Source organism: Strongyloides ratti, scaffold srae_scaffold0000001, assembly GCF_001040885.1.
Source record: "Strongyloides ratti genome assembly S_ratti_ED321, scaffold srae_scaffold0000001".
NCBI classification, from domain to species: domain Eukaryota; kingdom Metazoa; phylum Nematoda; class Chromadorea; order Rhabditida; family Strongyloididae; genus Strongyloides; species Strongyloides ratti.
Genome location: NW_020171519.1, coordinates 26258 through 43794, shown reverse-complemented (window position 1 = coordinate 43794; position 17537 = coordinate 26258). Strand labels below are relative to the sequence as shown.

The window sequence follows — 17537 nt, the reverse complement described above, 5'->3', positions numbered from 1 at the left end:
TTCAGAAGTACATTTTTTCTTCTTTATTACTGCTTAATTTTTTTTTATTTGCTTTTTTAAAAATCAAATAGTTACAAGTTAACGATCTGTCGGCTTGTGACTTCAACCTTCTTCGGCAGGTCTTATACTTTCAAAAATCACTTCTAATAGATTAAAGCACTTCTCAAAGAAGTGCAATTACAAATTTTCACCTTTTTTTACCCATAACAATCTCAAATTTGAGATTTGTTTGGTAATTATCGGAGATAGTAAAAAAACACTTGGAAAAAATAAAAAATTACCCAAACCACCTTGGTAGAAAATAAAAAATTTATTATATTTTGAAAAAAAAATAAAACAAAACAAATATGTTAGATATTGCTGGAAATAACGTTATCTTTGAAATTTTAACTGATAAAAAAATTGCTGTTTACAATGGTGAAGTTGATAATCTTAAGATTGCACAAAAAATTGCTACTTCAAAAAATACTAAGAATGATGATAATCCATTTATTGTTATGAATTTAGATACTATCATTAGAAAGTATAATGAATTTAGACAATTACTTCCAAGAGTCAAACCATTTTATGCTGTAAAATGTAATAATGATCCTATTTTATTAAAAATACTATCACTTCTTGGAACTGGGTTTGATTGTGCTAGTAAAGGAGAAATAGAAGATATTATTAAGGGTGATTTGGCTACCAATAATAATATAATTTATGCAAATCCTTGTAAAACAAAAAATTTCATCATTCATGCACGTAATTCTGGTATTAAAATGATGACTTTTGATCATGAAGAGGAATTACTTAAGATTGCTTCTGTTTACATGGATGCTGAATTAGTTATTAGGATTGCTGTTAGTGATCCAACAGCTCAATGTCCTTTAAATTTGAAGTTTGGATGTGATCCAGTTAAGGAAGCTCCTCACCTTATTGAGAAAGCATATGCTTTAGGTGTAAAAGTTATTGGTGTTTCATTCCATGTTGGTAGTGGTTGTAATGATCCAACTGCTTTTAAATTAGCTATTCAATATGCTAGAGATTTATTTGATTATGGTGAAAAAGTTGGTCATAAAATGACTTTACTTGATATTGGTGGTGGTTTTCCAGGTCATGATAGAGCTAAGACTTCTTTTGCCGTTATAGCATCAGTCATAGCTCCTGAGTTAGATTCTTTATTTCCAGAAAATTGTGGTGTTAAAATTATTGCTGAACCAGGAAGATATTTTGCTGCATCACCATCATCAGTTACAGTTAATGTTATAGCTAAATCAAAAGTTTTAGCATCAAGAATTACAAAAAATAGTGATGATAATGGTAAGGATGGATATATGTATTACATTAATGATGGTGTTTATGGTTCATTTAATTGTATCCTTTTTGATCATGAACATTGTTATGGATTTCCTCTTTTTGAACGTGAAGGTGAACCAACATTTCCAACAACTATATGGGGACCAACATGTGATTCTCTTGATCAAGTTGAAGAACTTACCTATTTAAGAGAACTTCAGGAGGGTGATTGGATTCATTATTCAGCAATGGGAGCCTACACAACTGCTGCTGCATCTACTTTTAATGGATTTTGTAAACCAAAGACATACTATGTAATTAGTGAATCATCATGGGAATTGTTGTGTAAAGCAATTTAATCAAAACACATAATGATTTGAAAATTGTGGTATAGTCTATTTTTGTATTAACTCAATTTATTCTAATAAATTTTGTTCTGCAATTATATATTCTTTATAAGTAGCCATTTAGGAGTCAAATTAAAAAAAAAGTAGCCGAAGAATATTGTTACAGTATAACATTTTTAACAAATTATATTAAAAGAATCTTCAAAAACATTTTAACAAAAATTAATAGCAGATAATTTTTTTTATTTTTAAAAAAAGTGTTTTCTTATACTAATTTCTAATCATGAATAGGAATAATAATGTAGCAAAAAAAAAGATAATTTGAATTATTTTTATAATATACATAAAAAAAAATAAATTTCACATCAATGAGGCAAAAACACTAATTAATTAAACATCATGTTACTTTGTTGTTTTTAAGATTCAATTGAAAATTCAAATTATTTTTCTGGCTGGTAATTAAATATTTTAGTTAATAAAAATTGACAAATATTAATAATAATATATGGGTATGAAATTTATCAAAAGGTATTTTAATAATTATTTAATAACATTTACAAAATATTTTTATTTATGATTAATTTATTTATATAATTGTAAGTTTTTTTTATTTATTCAAACACATCTAACTAGATTTCTAATTAACAATAATTAATTTTTAACACATGTAAGTTTTAATCTAATAAAAAAAATTTGTTGTTTTCTTGTTTAGAATATTTAAAAAAAATATTTTTTATTAACTAAAAATATTTTAAAAAAAAATGATCTTATAATTTTTTTTTCTTTTACTATAATAAATAAGTACTCTAAAATAAAATATTAAAATAAACTTTTTTTTTTATAATTTAATCTAAGTTTTTAATAAAGTTTAACTTTTTGTTATATGTTATAATATAAAAATAAAAAATTTTTACTGATTTACATATAAAAAAAAACTTGATTAAGATCAATTATTTGTCATTGAAAATAACTGGAAATACCAGACAAATGTCACTTTTTTTTATTGATAATTGTTATTTGATTTTGCTTTTTTTGGTGATAGGTATAACATTATCAGATTGAAAAAAAATTGATATAAAACTTATAATATTTTAAAGTATGTTAACTTATTTAAACAATAGATTATATACAATTTCTTTGAATGATCCAATATCAATTATATACAAGGTCAATCAAAAAGCTTACATTAAATTTTATTTAATTAATTAATTAGAATTATAAAGTAGTAAATGTTATGTGTGTTAACTTTTTTTTTAAAAATAATATAATTAAAGCATTTTAAATATTTGTAATACAACTGATAATTTTATGGGTCGTCAGGTCATTTGGTTGAATTTTTTTTTTAAATTATATACCACTTTACTTTATTACAAATAATAATACATTATGATAAAATTAATGAAGTTTTTAGATAAATTTATTCTTTTACCATTTATTTTAATAAAAAGGCTGGCATTGAAATATATACATATATATATATATTTATGAATGTAGGCCTTCCTGAACTTAGCTTTCCATTCTATATAAAGAAGAAGTACATTTTAAAAGAGTATATTAATTGTTTTATAAAAAGGCATTTTACTAATGAATTATCTTTATTTTCTAACATTATATATTATTACATTTTTTTCAATACAAATTTTTGTTAATGGAAAAGTTATTAATAAAAAAATTGATAGAAAAAATAGTCATATTGACATTAATCCTTATTGTACGGGAACCAATAGAAGTTTAAAAGATATTTTATTAGAATGGTTCTTAGAAAGTAATACAATTAAAGATAAAGATGAATCAATTATGGAAATATCAGATGATTATAGAAATTTTTATGTTGTACCTGAACCAAAAATTTGTTCACAATCACTTGAAAATAAAATTGATAGTAGTATGAAAGAAAGAAGTCTTTGTCCATATGAATATAGAATAAATTTTGATATTGATAGAGAACCAAAATATATTAAAGAAACTGTATGTTTATGTAAAAAAAGTAGAAGTCATCCAGAAAGTTCTTGTTATCCAATAAAACGTGAAATGCCAATTTTAAAAAAAGTTTTATGTGATGTTACTGGTGAAAGGTATAATTATTTAATAATTTTCATAATATAAAAAAAAATTTTTTTTAGATATGAATATGTTAAAGCAGTTCAGTCAATTACAGTTGGTTGTCATAGCGCACTTCCTAGATTACAACGTGTACCACAACTTCGTAAAATTCTAAAACATAAAAAAGAAAGAACAATTGAAATTTAAAAAATATTTTTTTTTTGATAGAATTTTAATAAAGCGGGTTATTGGAAATGATATAAATTAAGACTTATTCATGTCTTTCATTTAAATTGATTATATCAAATCAAATTAATCTTATATTATCCCAAATAAATATAAATAAATGACAAATAAAAATTTTTTTTAAATTAATTAAAATAAAGCATGTCAATAAAATTAGATCTAATTAATATTATAATATACATCTTTTTAAATATCCTTTATTATACAAATTTAATATTGAATCAGCAATAACAGTACTAGAAGATTTTGTATATCCACCACTGGTTAGCATAACAATTGGTGTTCTTGAATTAAATGCCATTTTAAATACTAATTCATCTCGATCAACAACTCCTTGTGGAGTTATATTCATTAAGCCAAGTGGATCACCCATTAATATATCTGTTCCAGCATTATAAATTATAATATCAGCATTAAATTCACCCAATGTGGCTGATAATTCTTTTGATAATTTTCTTAAATATTCACCATCCTCCGTTCCACTCTTTAATCTTACATCTCTGTCCATACGATCTTTTGCTTCAAAATCATGAGGATATATTTCATGATTAAATACATCTAATATATAAACACGATTATCAGTTTTGAAATCACGTTCATGTCCATTTCCTTAAAATAACTTAATTAATAATTTTTACATTGATATCATTTTTTCTAACAAAAAATAAAAATTTACTTTTAGGTATATAAAATACCTAACATTAATACAAATTCAATATTTTTTTTTATTATTATTTAAATATCATACAATGAAACGTACCTTGATGTGCATCACAATCAACAATTAGTGCAGATTTAATTCTATTACTATCAAATAAAAATGTTAAAGCAAGTGTTATATCAGCATAAATACAAAAACCTCCTCCTGTATTTGAGGAAGCATGATGGTATCCACCACCAATATTTATTGCCCAATTTTGATCTAGGGCAAGAAAAGCTGCTGTAACAGTTCCACCAACTTGATATCTCATGGGTCTTAATAAAAAAGATTCCAGAATACAATGGGGAAATAAAATTAATGGAGGCATATCAATACATTTTTCTATAGCACTACATGATTCATTTATAGATTTTAAGTATTCTTCTGTATGAACTATAAGTAAATCTGAATGTTTTGCTTCATTTGGTTGAACGATAGTTTCCATTGTTATCATCCCTTTCTCTATAATAATTTTTTTGTCCTCAATTTAATTTTAAAAAAAATTAATTTACCAATTAATCTACTAATAACTTTCCCCCATTTTTTTGTATCAAAAACATGTAATTTTTCTACACCAAAAAACGAAATATTATATTTTGGATGGTAAACAATTGGCCAAACAGAAAGTGGTACATGTGGAATTAATGTTGATTCACGTATAAGCATTTTATTTTTACTAAAATATAACTCAATCAAGTTAAGTAACACAAACTTACATAACCTTTTCTTCCTCCACAACATTCATAATTTTGTTTTTTTTTTTATTTAAAAATTTTTTTTAATAAATGGAAAAAAATAACTATAGAAAGTAGTTAAAAGATGATAAAAAAAAAAATTTCTTTTTAATATCAAGGTTACCAAATATAAAGAGGTAATAACCTTTTCCCATGAAAAACAATAGTAATAAACTCAAGTTTATAAAACTTTAAAGGCACAACCAATTTTACAAAGAGGGAAATAGATATAAAAACTTAAATAAATATTACAAACAAAAATTATTGTTAACCATAATAAGATATATCACGTATAATTATTAAATACATCTACTTTGTTTTCTTTGTCTCTGTCTTCTTTTTACCATCATCCTTTATCTCTTTTTTGTCCTTCTTTTCTTTTTTTCCTGAAACAGAATTTGTTGTTGGAGCACCACCAGTTGGAAAAACTAAATCAATGATACAAACGATAATGAAACCAAGTACACATCCAACAGCAAGAGTAACAAATCCAAAAAGTGCATAAGAACCCCAGGCTGGTACACCATGTTTTTCAACAAGTTGTTGATGGAGATCTCTTACAGCCATTGAAAGTTTAAAGAATATAGCAACAATATTCATTTGTGGTGAATCAGGATTTTTGTATGATGGAATTGGGTCAATCTTTTTCCATTTCTTTTCTTCAACAAATCCTATAAAATCTGACTTATCCCTTGAACCAGAGTATTGTCTGAAAATCCCGTCTTTAACACTAAAATTAATTTATTTAATATAAAATTTAGATAATAATTAAAAAAAAACTAACTGATAAATTGTTGGAAGAGCAGTTACAAGAAATCTACCAGAAAGACCAGGATTAGTTGTAACGTCAACTTCAGCAACATTAATATTAAGATCTCTAGACCAATCTGCGAATGAATTCCATGCTTTTTGAAGATCTTTACAAGCTGGGCACCATGGTGCATGGAATTCTATCATCCATTCACCATTAAGTATTTGTTTCCATGATTCTTCAGTTAAAGAAACTAAATTTTTTGATTTTTTACTACAACACACTAATGTGGAGATAGACAAAAGTAGGAAAGAAAAATAAATAAATTTGATGAATTTATTCATCATTAATAAAAATGGTTTAAACTAAAAATTAAAAAAAAATATATATACGAGTTAATAAATTTGCCAACGATGTAAATTTAATACAAAAATAGAATACTAGGATTTTCTTATATCGGTCATGAAAATGTAGCCACGTCACTGGGTAAGAAAAAGACAAATACACTGTTGTAAAGGTTAAACAGGCAAGTGAAATATTTTAATAAATAGTAAAAGAAGGTGGATGACATGAATTGAAGAAAATATTATATATAGTAAAATGCCCATTGCAATGATCAGTTATTTTTACTAGTGGATTATTATATAACTATAATAAACGAATAAAAAGACATTAAGTAAGTGTATATATATATATGGGCAATAGATTTTGGAGGAGGTGTTATAATTAAAGTTCTCTTTTCTTTGTAAATAATTTTACGTATATCATATAATCATTATATCAATGTATATCTCATTCAAATGGCATTCATTAATTTATATCTATAAAATCAAAAATATAGGATAAAAATAAGAAGATAAATTCTGATTAATAAGTAGATAGATTTTAAAAAATATTATTTCCATCTTAAAACCTGTATTTTTAAACACTAATTTCTAAGTAGAATAGAATATATATTTCTATAACTTATTAATTTACAAGAGTGCTACATCCCACATAAAAATTAATGACAAAGTTTTACATTCTTTTCAGGATATCATTAATGAAAACTTAGGAATGACACGTAAATTTATCACAAAATAATACTAAATTTTAGATTTAAAAAATAAAACATATTTTTTTTAATTTGGAAATACTTAAAAATAAATGTAAAAGAATATCTTTTTTTCTTTAAATATAAAATTTTTTGTAGAGTGATGAAAAATTTTCTTCTCAACAAATAATAATAAACTTGAATAAATATTAATATGCCTTATTAGAAATTTTATTATTTTAATGATCAAAATAACATTTTTTTTAAGTATCCAAATTTTTATTAAAAAAACGTCAATACGCAATAACTGAGATATTTTTATTATATAAAGATAACAAAATAAATATTTAAATGATATCTTTATTAAAAAAAACAACTAATATTAATTTTTTAAGAACAGTCGACAAGTAATAATTTAAATAAAAATAAGATACAAATCATGTTTTTATTTTAAAGTATCATTTTTGGCAATATATTATAAATACAATAATAAAATTTGAAAAAAATAATATGATCACAATTTTGACTGATAAAATTAGCTTCCACATACATATACAATTCTTAAGTTTTTTTATTTTATTGTAAAAAAAAGATGTGGAACAAATTACTAAAAACGACATTGTACAATGTATCTTATGCCAAAAAAAAAACAAAATAATTTTGGTTATTTTGTATATCTCCAAAAAAATTTACTACATAAATGTTTCCACAAAATTTTATGTCGTATCCAACATACAATCAATGAATTGAAGGATCCTAATTGAGAATCAATTATTATGGAGAGGTCAAGAACATCTATTCATAAATCTATCTTTATCTTTAGTGTATAAAGAATTTTTATATAATTATGAAACAAATATTTTGAAATAAAGTTTTTGATACAAATATAATTATTTCTCATCATGTCTTTTAAGTACTTCCTCTTAAATAAAGATATATATTACAATAGTAACAACAAAATAACAACTAACCTGATATTTTAAATTGTTGGGGAAACTTTTCTTTTAATGTTTTTTTAATAGTAGCTATTTTTCTTATTATATATTCTAAATCATTTTTTATTTCAATTATTTTTGCTCTCCCAATAGCAATATCTCTGGAAGCTGTTGCTAATCTAGTTTCAGAAATTTGTTGACAATTTTCAAGCATTGCATTTGTCTTTTCTAATCTTTCCAAACTATATATGGTAACAAAAAAAATATTATCATATCATAAATACCTACCATATTTTTTGAAATGCTATTATCTCAGTGACATTTGCCTCATCAACTTGAGATAATAAACATTGTATTAGACTTTCTTCACGTGCCGTCTCTTCATTCTCCGATAAAGGAGAATTATCTGATTGATAAATTTCTACATTAGATGGTGGAGGAATATTTAAATGTGGAATGTTTGGTCTTCCACTCATTTTCCAATATATAAAAAATTGTCAACAACTTATATTGTTGTTGAATAAAAACACAAACTATATTCCTACACAGATATAGTTATCACTAGTATTTTGGTAAAACGTCATCTTGTTTTAAACATTCATAAAAATGAGTGACAGAAAGAATCGTAAAAGAAAAAATTTAGAAGATGATAGTTTTGAGAATGATGATATTTCACAAAAAAAATGGTTAGTTTTCTTTTTCTAGTACTTAATATTCAATTTATTTTCAGTAACGAGGATAAAAATTTAAATAATGATGGAGCTGAATCACTTTCAATAGAAGAAACAAATCGAATTCGTGCCGAATTAGGACTTGCTCCTTTAGAAATAAATGATAATGATAAGAAGAATGAACCAAAGATTGGTAAAAATGGTGAGAAAATTATAATTGAAAATGGTGTTGAAATACATTGTAAACCATCAGAAAATTTAACACTTAAAAAAGAATCTGAAAAAATTAAAGAAAGATTAGAGACAAATAAAAGAAAAAGACATGTATATGAAAAAGTTTTGAAGAAAGACAAAGGTTTAGCTGATTCAGACAGTGACGAAGATGTCAATAATTGGTTAGAAAAAACAAAAAGTAAAATATTGTCTAAGGAGAGTGCATATGATGAGTTAGATGAACAATTGGTAAATGCTGGTAAAATTGAAAGTGAAAAATTAAAAAAAAAAAAAGAAAGGAGAAAAAAAATTGTGGATAATGATATCACTGCAAGTGGATTGATAGTTGGACACTCTAAAGAGTCATTTTTGGATGGAACTAATACAATTCTTGTTTTACAAGATAAACATGTATTAGATGATAATGAAGATGAAGTTTTAATTAACCCTAATCTTATAGACAATGAAACTGCACAAAGAAATGTTCGTTTACGAAAAAATCAAAATCATTATAATGATTTAACAGAAGATTATGATGAATGGGGAAATCCTATAGATAAAGGTGTTCTTTCAAAGTATGATGAAGTATTAGAAGGTGAAAAAAAAGAAATGTTTCGTCTTGACGATGATGGGTGTATGGATGTTGAGAAAGAGGCGAAAGAATTAGAAATTAAAAAAAAATTACATATGGAAAGATTAAAGCTTCAAAGTTTGGAGACTGATAAATATAAATTAGCGAGTGATTTTTATACAGAAGATGAGATACTTTCATTTAGGAAACCAAAAAAAAAGAAGAATAAAGGAAAAAAATTAAAAATTATTGATGAAGAAGAATTACTTCCAGAAGTTCAGGATACTGAAATTGATAAAAGGGAAAAAGCTATTAGGTTAGCTAAAAGAAATGAAGGACAATTAAAGATGAAAGTTGTTGATAATTGTGATATAGGTGGAAATACAATAAATTTAAGAAAATTTTTAAACGACGATAATGATGAAAAGATGGAGGCTAATAATGATGAAAGTGATGAAGAATTGAAAGAACATATTAAGATGGCAAGTATTGTAATTGAGGATGATTTTGAAAGTGAACTTAATGATATTCTTAATCGTACTCGAAAACTTAAGCAACTAAAAAATATCACTGAAGAAAAAAAAGATATTGGATTACAAACAACAGAAATGTTAAAAAAATTGAAAGAGGTTAAAAAAGAAGTTACGGAAGATACGGGATTTATCATTGATTCAACAACTGAATATTGTAGACATATTGGAGATTTTGATAATAATGTTGTTAAACAAGAATATAATAGTGATGAAGAAATGGATGTATCAGAGAAGAGTGATGGTGATGAGGAAGACAGATTAAATAAAAAATTTAGTAAGGATAATTTTAAAGAAGCATCTACAGGTTCATCACTTCAAATTAAGAAAGAGGATGATGATGATGATGAGTTTAAGGATTACGTCAATGTTTTTGGTAAAGAAGATACTACATCTCGTGGGATAGGTGGGATGTTAAAACTAGCAGGTCAAAAAGGATATTTTGAAAATAAAAAAATTAAAAAAGAAAAAGAAGAAAAATTAACAAATTCTAATTTATTATTACCACCTTCAAAAATAAAAGTTGATAAAAGTCATGTAGAAGATGATGCATTTACCAAAAAGATGGATAAAATTGTTAGAAGTAAAGCTGGAAGAGGTGGAGGTCCTATTTTTGAGGACAAGTTAGATTACAATCCCCAGGTGACGTTATCTTATGCTGATAGTAGAGGTAGAGAATTAAATCCTAAACAAGCGTTTAGAGAACTATCATGGAAATTCCATGGTAAAGCACCTGGTAAAAAACAGACAGAAAAACGGTTAGCTCGTTTTGAAAAAGAAGATAAAATTAAGAAGATGAATTCTTGCTTTACTCCGGTTGATTTTAAAGGATAAATAAAATATTGTAACTAAGTTTGGTATTATTTAATTTTAATAGGACCGTTTGTTTAAGAAACAATATGTAAAAAAAATTTCTTTTCTATTTCTTCTTTTATTTGAATGTTAATTTTTCATTTATATCTACGGTAGATATTATCATTCATTTAGTCTTTGGCTAATTGTGCTTTTAATTTTTTGAAATAAATTTTTACTTTCTTAAAATTTGAAACAATTTATATAAATATATTTATTAAGAAATATTAAATTCTTTTTTTATTGAAAATATTTATTCTGTTAGTAAAATATAATCTTTCTAATATGTTGAATATTAGTTGAAATTTTTTAGAAAGTTTTTAAATAATAACTTTGCAACAAACATTAAACTTTTTTTTGAACATATAATTTATGGTGATAAATTAATAATTTTTAATTTACGTTAAATATTTATTTTATAATAAAAAAAAACAAAAGATAATTAAATAAAAGTATAATAAAACAAATTAACTAATCTTATTGATATAAATCATAGGTTTAAACAAGCAAATTATTCCATTGAATATAATATCATATATATTAAGTAATTATACATAAATAATTAAAATTAAAAGTTTGGCAAATATGTTTTAAAAAGTGATATTTTTTCTAAAATGTCTTTTTTTATGAAATTCTTTTATATAATAGAATATTACATTATCATTTATAAAACACCAATTGATCAATAGAAAAAAGACTAATAATAAATATTTTATTTTAAAAAATTATAAATAAATTTTATTTTAATAATTTGATCATAATGTGATTTATTCTAATTTGATTAAAATTTTATTTTTTATTTAAAAAAAAAAAAATTTAATTCTATAAAACTAAACTTTTATTCACATATGTTTGATATATTTATTTTTTTTTATATATATATTCGAAAATTTTTTAATAAGCTGCATTTTTAATAGTGAGTTTATTTTATATATAATAAAACAAACTTTTTAAATAATATTAATAATTGTTGAGGTAAAATAAAAAAAAAAGTATTAAAATATTACAATTTCTAATTTTTTTTTTATAATGAATACATACATTCTTATTAGACATTTCATTAATTTAATGAATGTTATTATATTAATTTTTATTTTATTTAATTATACCGCAGCAAATTCTAAGAAAAAACTTGTTATGGTACAAGTTGTATGGAGGCATGGAGAAAGAACACCAACTCATGGATATCCAAATGATCTTTATAAAGAAGATTATTGGGAAGCTCCTTATGGTACATTAACTAAAAATGGTATTAAACAACAAGAAAAATTAGGAAAACGTTTAAGAAATATGTATATTGTATCAAAAAAGTTTATTAGTAAAAAATATAATCCTAAAGAAGTATGTTTTTAAATATGAACTTACTATACATAATTTATAGATACAAGTAAGATCAACTCAAAAAAACAGAACCATTGAAAGTGCTTATGCAAATTTAAGAGGATTTTATAATATTAAATCTTCCAAAAAAATTCCAATTTTAACTGATTTTTTTGGTATAAATGATGTAAAGTTATTAAAAATAAATAATTTTATTGTAATTATTTTTTTTAAGATTTGGTATAAAGGAAAATCATGTCCAAGATTAAATGTATTGATTAATAATAGAATAAAATTTATTGAAAAAAAAGTTTATAATGAAAACAAAAATTTTATATGTATGTTAGAAAAAAAATCTGGATTTTCTAAAATGTCATTAAATAAGATAAGTGATTTATATGATATTCTTTATATTCAAAAAAAATTAAAGAAAAAAATGCCAAAATGGTTAAAAAAGAATATTTTTAGAAAATTAAGAAAATTAGCATGTGAAGTTTATAAAGTAATTGATGGTGCTGCATCATTTGGAATGAAAGAGGATCTTGAAATAACTAAACTTTATGAAGGTCCATTATTAAAAACAATTCTTGAATATTTTCAAACAAAAATAAATGATATTAAGACAAAAAATATTAAGTTCAAATATTTTCCATCATATTATAATAACAATTCTTCAAATAAATTAAAATACGTTGCATATTCAGTTCATGATTTTACAATATCTGGATTATTCTTTTCAATGGGAATTAGTGATTTTATGGAAAATGAAAGTTTGACCATGGATTTTACAGCAACACTTTTTTATGAATTATATATTAATAAAAAAAATCAATTTGAAATTAAACTTTTTTTTAGTAGAAATTATGCTAAAAATATTATTGATATTACTAATCGAATTATTGGATGTAAAAAAAAGAAAATTTGTTTGTTTAAAGATTTTAAGAAAAGAATACTTAAAAGAATTCCTACAAGTATAAAAAAAGAATGCAATTATAAGTAATTTTTATAATATATTTATTATATTAATATACTTATAAATAATTGATTTAAAAAGTGTTTTTTAAATTATTTATGATTGTTCAACTAATTATTTTTGACTAAATATAAATGCAACAGTAAAAAAATTTTTTTTTTTTTTAATAAATGTTTTGTTGAGAGAAAAAATTATACTTCAATAGTGTAAAATTTTTAATATCATGTATTAATAAAAAATGTGGTATTATTCTGAGTTTTATTATTGAAATATATCATACGAATTTAGTTATATTTGTTGTAATAACAAAAAATATACATTGATTATAAAAATTTCTATTAAATAAATAATATTTATAATATCTAACGTTTGTATAAACTTATTTTAAGATATTTTTATTGTGTAAAATATCTTTTAACTAAACAAAATGTTATAAGTAAAGTATTGTTCTTATTATTTAGAATATAATACAAAATAAAAACAATATTTCCAAATAGTATTTATTACTCAATATTTTACCACAATTTATTTAATATTAATTTTTCTTAAACTTTGATTTTACTTAAATTTATTAAAAATAATTCTAATTCAAATTAACCAGTTTAAATTTCACAAGCTATAACAATATATTGATATGGTGAATTTTTATTAAAAAAATTATATTTTTCTAAAATAATACATTTTAATAATATTTACGTGAATAATTAAAAAAAAATCATTTCCTCAAATTTAGTTTCTTTAAATTTTCATTGATAAAGAAAATATTTTTGAAAAAAAAAATCATTCTATTTATTTAATATCAAAAAATATACAATAATTTTCAAATGAAGTATCATATTATTTTTTTTAATATTATATTCCTATGTTTTTTCTATCTAACATTGTCAGAAGACAATAGTAAAAATATACCAATATTAGTACAAATTGTTTTTAGACATGGTGAAAGAGTTCCAATTAAAAGTTATCCAAATGATCCATATAGAAATTGTAGTTGGGGTGTTCCATTAGGTACTTTAACAAAGAATGGTATCCAACAACAAGAAAATTTAGGTAAAGAATTAAGAAAGCGATATATTGAAAATTTTAAAATTGTTAATTCAATATATAATTCAAGTGAGGTAATTTTATTATTAAAAACTATTGTTAAAAGTGATTTAGATACAAGTAAGATCAACCTACACTAACAGAACCATTGAAAGTGCTTATGCAAATTTAAGAGGTTTTTATAATATTTCAGATTCAAAAAATATACCTATTTTAACTGATTTTTTTGGTATTCCATTGGTATGTACATCATATTTAATTATAATTAATATTTCAGCCATGGACTGGGGGTTCATCATGTCCAAAATATAAAAAAATGTTACTTGATAAAAAAACATCATATGAGACAAAATTTTATCAAAACAATAAAAATTTTTTAGACATTTTAGCTAAAAAAGCTGGTTTTGAAAAAATGTTAATGAACAATGTTACTACTTTATATGATACAATATATATTCAAAATAAATTAAAATGTCCAATACCAAAATGGTTAACAATAAAAGAATTTTATACATTAAAAAGACTAACAAATCAAATATATAGACTTCAAGATGGTTTATCTTCTTTTGATTTTCCTGAAGATGTAGAACTAATAAAAATTAATGAGGGACCACTTTTAAAAAATATTATAGATAATTTTGATATTAAAGAAAAAATTTTAAAAAAAAACCTGACTATTGAAACATTAAATGATAATAAACAATTAAATTCAAACTTCAATGATACTATTACATATGTTATTTTTTCAGCTCATGATTATACTCTTGCAAATCTTTTTGCAATAATGGGTAATGAAGATTATATAAATAGTAATATGTTATATTTTGATTTTACTGCAGCTTTATTTTATGAATTATATATAAATGATAAAAATGAATATGAAATTAAAATACTTTTTAGTGAAAGAGAGGGAAAAAATATAATTGATATAACTGACAAAATTAGAGGATGTAAAAGATCAAAAAAATGTTTATATAATGATTTTAAAAATGGTGTTAATAAAAGAATTCCTGTCAATATAAAAGAAGAATGTGACTTAAAATAATAATTATTATTTTTTTTAATTGTTTTTGGTAAATGTATTTAAATTAAAAAAAAATTATTATTTAATGTTATATATTTTAAAATGCACATATTTAAAGTTTATGGGATTTTATTATATTATAAAAATTTTGTATGAAATTTTGTCATGTTTGTTATAATTAACAAATAATGTACTTTTAACATCTATTATTATTATTAACCAAATAATAATCACATAACTTAATATTTATTTTAATTTTATCAAAATTGTTTAACTTTAGAAAATAGTCTTTAATTAAAAAAACGTTTATAAAACAACTTTATTTTTATTGTTAAAAAATTTATGCTTATATTTTTTGAAGTTATATATTACTTTTTTAGTTATTAAATACTTTAAAAAAATAATAATTCTAATTTGATTTATTATAATATAAATTTTTTTATAAAATTATATTTAGAAAAATAAAAATCTTTTTTTTTATATCAATAATTATAAATTAAAAATTACATTTTATTTAAACAGAAAAAATTTGTTAAAAAACTTTACATTAAATATTTCTGTATAATTTTATTTGAAATGTTTGTATCTTTTAATTTTTCCCCTAAATGATAATATAAAAGTATAAAAAGAACATTATAAATTTTATTATAAGAAGACAATAATTAAATAATTCATCAATGAAATATTATATGGTCCTCTTTATTTATATATTTTTATATTTTTTAACTCTAAATTTGTTAGAAGGATATTATAGAAAAAACCTTGTGTTAGTACAAACAGTTTTTAGGCATGGTGAAAGAGCTCCATTAAAAACTTATCCAAATGATCCATATAAAAATCATGAATGGGGTGTTCCATTAGGAACTTTAACAAAAGCTGGTGTTCAACAACTTGTAAGATTAGGTAAAAATTTAAGAAGAAGATATATTTATAAGTACAAACTTATTAGTAGAAGCTACAAAGCAAAAGAGGTAATTTTATTGCTTATCATAAAAAAATAAATTTATTTTAGATACAAATACGAAGTACACAAAAAAATAGAACTATCGAAAGTGCTTATGCTTTTTTGAAAGGTTTCTACAATACTAAACATGCCAGAGAATTACCAATTTCAACTGATTTCTTTGGTATTGATATAGTATGTTTTTAATAATTAATTAAAACTAATATTTCAGCCATATATGGGTGGTGTAACATGTAAAAATTATGATATAATGATTAAAAGTATAAAAGCATCATATGAAGATACATTTTATTCTAAAAATAAACAATTTATAGATGTTTTGTCAAAAAAAACGGGTATTAAAAATATGAAAATGGATAATGTTACTTTGGTGTATGATACAATATACATTCAAAATAAACTTAATTTACCAAAACCAAAATGGTTATCAAAAAAAGAATTTGGATTGTTAAAATATTTAACATATCAAGTATACAGACTCCAAGATGGAGCACGTTGCTTTAATTTACCTGAAAATTTAAATTTAATGAAAATTAATGAGGGACCACTTTTAAAAACAATGTTAAATAATTTTGAAATAAAAAAAAATCGTTTTAAAAGAAATAAGAAAACTTTAAATAAAAAATATCCTTATACAAAATTTAAAGATTCAATGAAATATGTTGCTATTGCAGCTCATGACTATACACTTGCAAATCTTTTTGTAATTATATTTAAAGAAGAATTTATAAGAAGTAAAAAATTACATTTTCAATTTACAGCATCACTAATCATGGAGTTATATTTAAATCAAAACTATCAATATGAAATAAAGATTCTTCTTAGTGCAAAAGAAGGAAGAAGATTAGTTGACTTAACACATAAAGCTATAGGATGTAATAATTCAAAACGATGTTTATTTAATGATTTTAAAAATGCTATGAAAAATAGAGTTCCAAAAGATATAAAACAAGAATGTTTTTCATCTTAAAAATTTAATATCATTTTATTTTTTTATTAATTTTAACTTTTAATGCTATTATTATATTTATAAAAAATTTTTAATCTTTTTTTTCCCAATAATCAAATTTTTTTTTTATTTATTGAAATAATCTAAAATTATTATCCTTTTTCTTTGAATCAAAAAAATAATTTAAAATATATACAGTTAAATTAATAATATTTTTGTTTTCAATGGAATCATAAATATGTATATAAAAATATTAGTAACATAAATATTAATAAAGTTTTATAAAAATTATAATTTTTTTTGCTTTTTTTAGAATAATTTATATTTATGTATTATAATAAAAAAATATATATAAACAA

General features: G+C 22.1%; 9 protein-coding genes across 9 annotated transcripts; 6 read left to right on the top strand and 3 right to left on the bottom strand.

Annotated features, from left to right (window-relative positions):
• Positions 1-347: 347 nt before the first annotated feature.
• SRAE_0000002000 (Ornithine/DAP/Arg decarboxylase family and Ornithine decarboxylase family and Alanine racemase/group IV decarboxylase, C-terminal domain and Orn/DAP/Arg decarboxylase 2, C-terminal domain and Orn/DAP/Arg decarboxylase 2, N-terminal domain-containing protein) lies at positions 348-1637 on the top strand (the record flags this gene model as incomplete). Its single annotated transcript, XM_024645856.1, has 1 exon — positions 348-1637. One exon carries the CDS (start codon positions 348-350, stop codon positions 1635-1637), a length of 1290 nt encoding a protein of 429 aa, XP_024500097.1.
• Positions 1638-3209: 1572 nt separating this feature from the next.
• SRAE_0000001900 (Noggin family and Interleukin-17 family-containing protein) lies at positions 3210-3875 on the top strand (the record flags this gene model as incomplete). Its single annotated transcript, XM_024645855.1, has 2 exons — positions 3210-3700; positions 3749-3875. The coding sequence occupies 2 exons, from the start codon at positions 3210-3212 to the stop codon at positions 3873-3875; spliced, it is 618 nt and encodes a 205-aa protein (XP_024500096.1).
• Positions 3876-4083: 208 nt separating this feature from the next.
• SRAE_0000001800 (Histone deacetylase 11) lies at positions 4084-5359 on the bottom strand (the record flags this gene model as incomplete). Its single annotated transcript, XM_024645854.1, has 4 exons — positions 4084-4523; positions 4675-5076; positions 5127-5290; positions 5331-5359. 4 exons carry the CDS (start codon positions 5357-5359, stop codon positions 4084-4086), a joined length of 1035 nt encoding a protein of 344 aa, XP_024500095.1.
• A 298-nt stretch (positions 5360-5657) lies between these two features.
• Positions 5658-6305, bottom strand: SRAE_0000001700 (Thioredoxin-related transmembrane protein 1; the record flags this gene model as incomplete). The annotated part of the gene is made up of 2 exons (XM_024645853.1): positions 5658-6078; positions 6133-6305. The coding sequence occupies 2 exons, from the start codon at positions 6303-6305 to the stop codon at positions 5658-5660; spliced, it is 594 nt and encodes a 197-aa protein (XP_024500094.1).
• A 1717-nt stretch (positions 6306-8022) lies between these two features.
• Positions 8023-8543, bottom strand: SRAE_0000001600 (Uncharacterised domain KxDL-containing protein; the record flags this gene model as incomplete). Its single annotated transcript, XM_024645851.1, has 3 exons — positions 8023-8054; positions 8104-8309; positions 8356-8543. 3 exons carry the CDS (start codon positions 8541-8543, stop codon positions 8023-8025), a joined length of 426 nt encoding a protein of 141 aa, XP_024500093.1.
• Positions 8544-8673: 130 nt separating this feature from the next.
• Positions 8674-10886, top strand: SRAE_0000001500 (U4/U6.U5 tri-snRNP-associated protein 1; the record flags this gene model as incomplete). The annotated part of the gene is made up of 2 exons (XM_024645850.1): positions 8674-8753; positions 8798-10886. The coding sequence occupies 2 exons, from the start codon at positions 8674-8676 to the stop codon at positions 10884-10886; spliced, it is 2169 nt and encodes a 722-aa protein (XP_024500092.1).
• Positions 10887-12041: 1155 nt separating this feature from the next.
• On the top strand, positions 12042-13224 carry SRAE_0000001400 (Histidine phosphatase superfamily,clade-2-containing protein; the record flags this gene model as incomplete). Its single annotated transcript, XM_024645849.1, has 3 exons — positions 12042-12245; positions 12286-12411; positions 12460-13224. The coding sequence occupies 3 exons, from the start codon at positions 12042-12044 to the stop codon at positions 13222-13224; spliced, it is 1095 nt and encodes a 364-aa protein (XP_024500091.1).
• A 797-nt stretch (positions 13225-14021) lies between these two features.
• On the top strand, positions 14022-15286 carry SRAE_0000001300 (Histidine phosphatase superfamily,clade-2-containing protein; the record flags this gene model as incomplete). The annotated part of the gene is made up of 3 exons (XM_024645848.1): positions 14022-14315; positions 14356-14481; positions 14519-15286. 3 exons carry the CDS (start codon positions 14022-14024, stop codon positions 15284-15286), a joined length of 1188 nt encoding a protein of 395 aa, XP_024500090.1.
• Positions 15287-15954: 668 nt separating this feature from the next.
• SRAE_0000001200 (Histidine phosphatase superfamily,clade-2-containing protein) lies at positions 15955-17199 on the top strand (the record flags this gene model as incomplete). Its single annotated transcript, XM_024645847.1, has 3 exons — positions 15955-16236; positions 16278-16403; positions 16441-17199. 3 exons carry the CDS (start codon positions 15955-15957, stop codon positions 17197-17199), a joined length of 1167 nt encoding a protein of 388 aa, XP_024500089.1.
• Between the last annotated feature and the right edge of the window lie 338 nt (positions 17200-17537).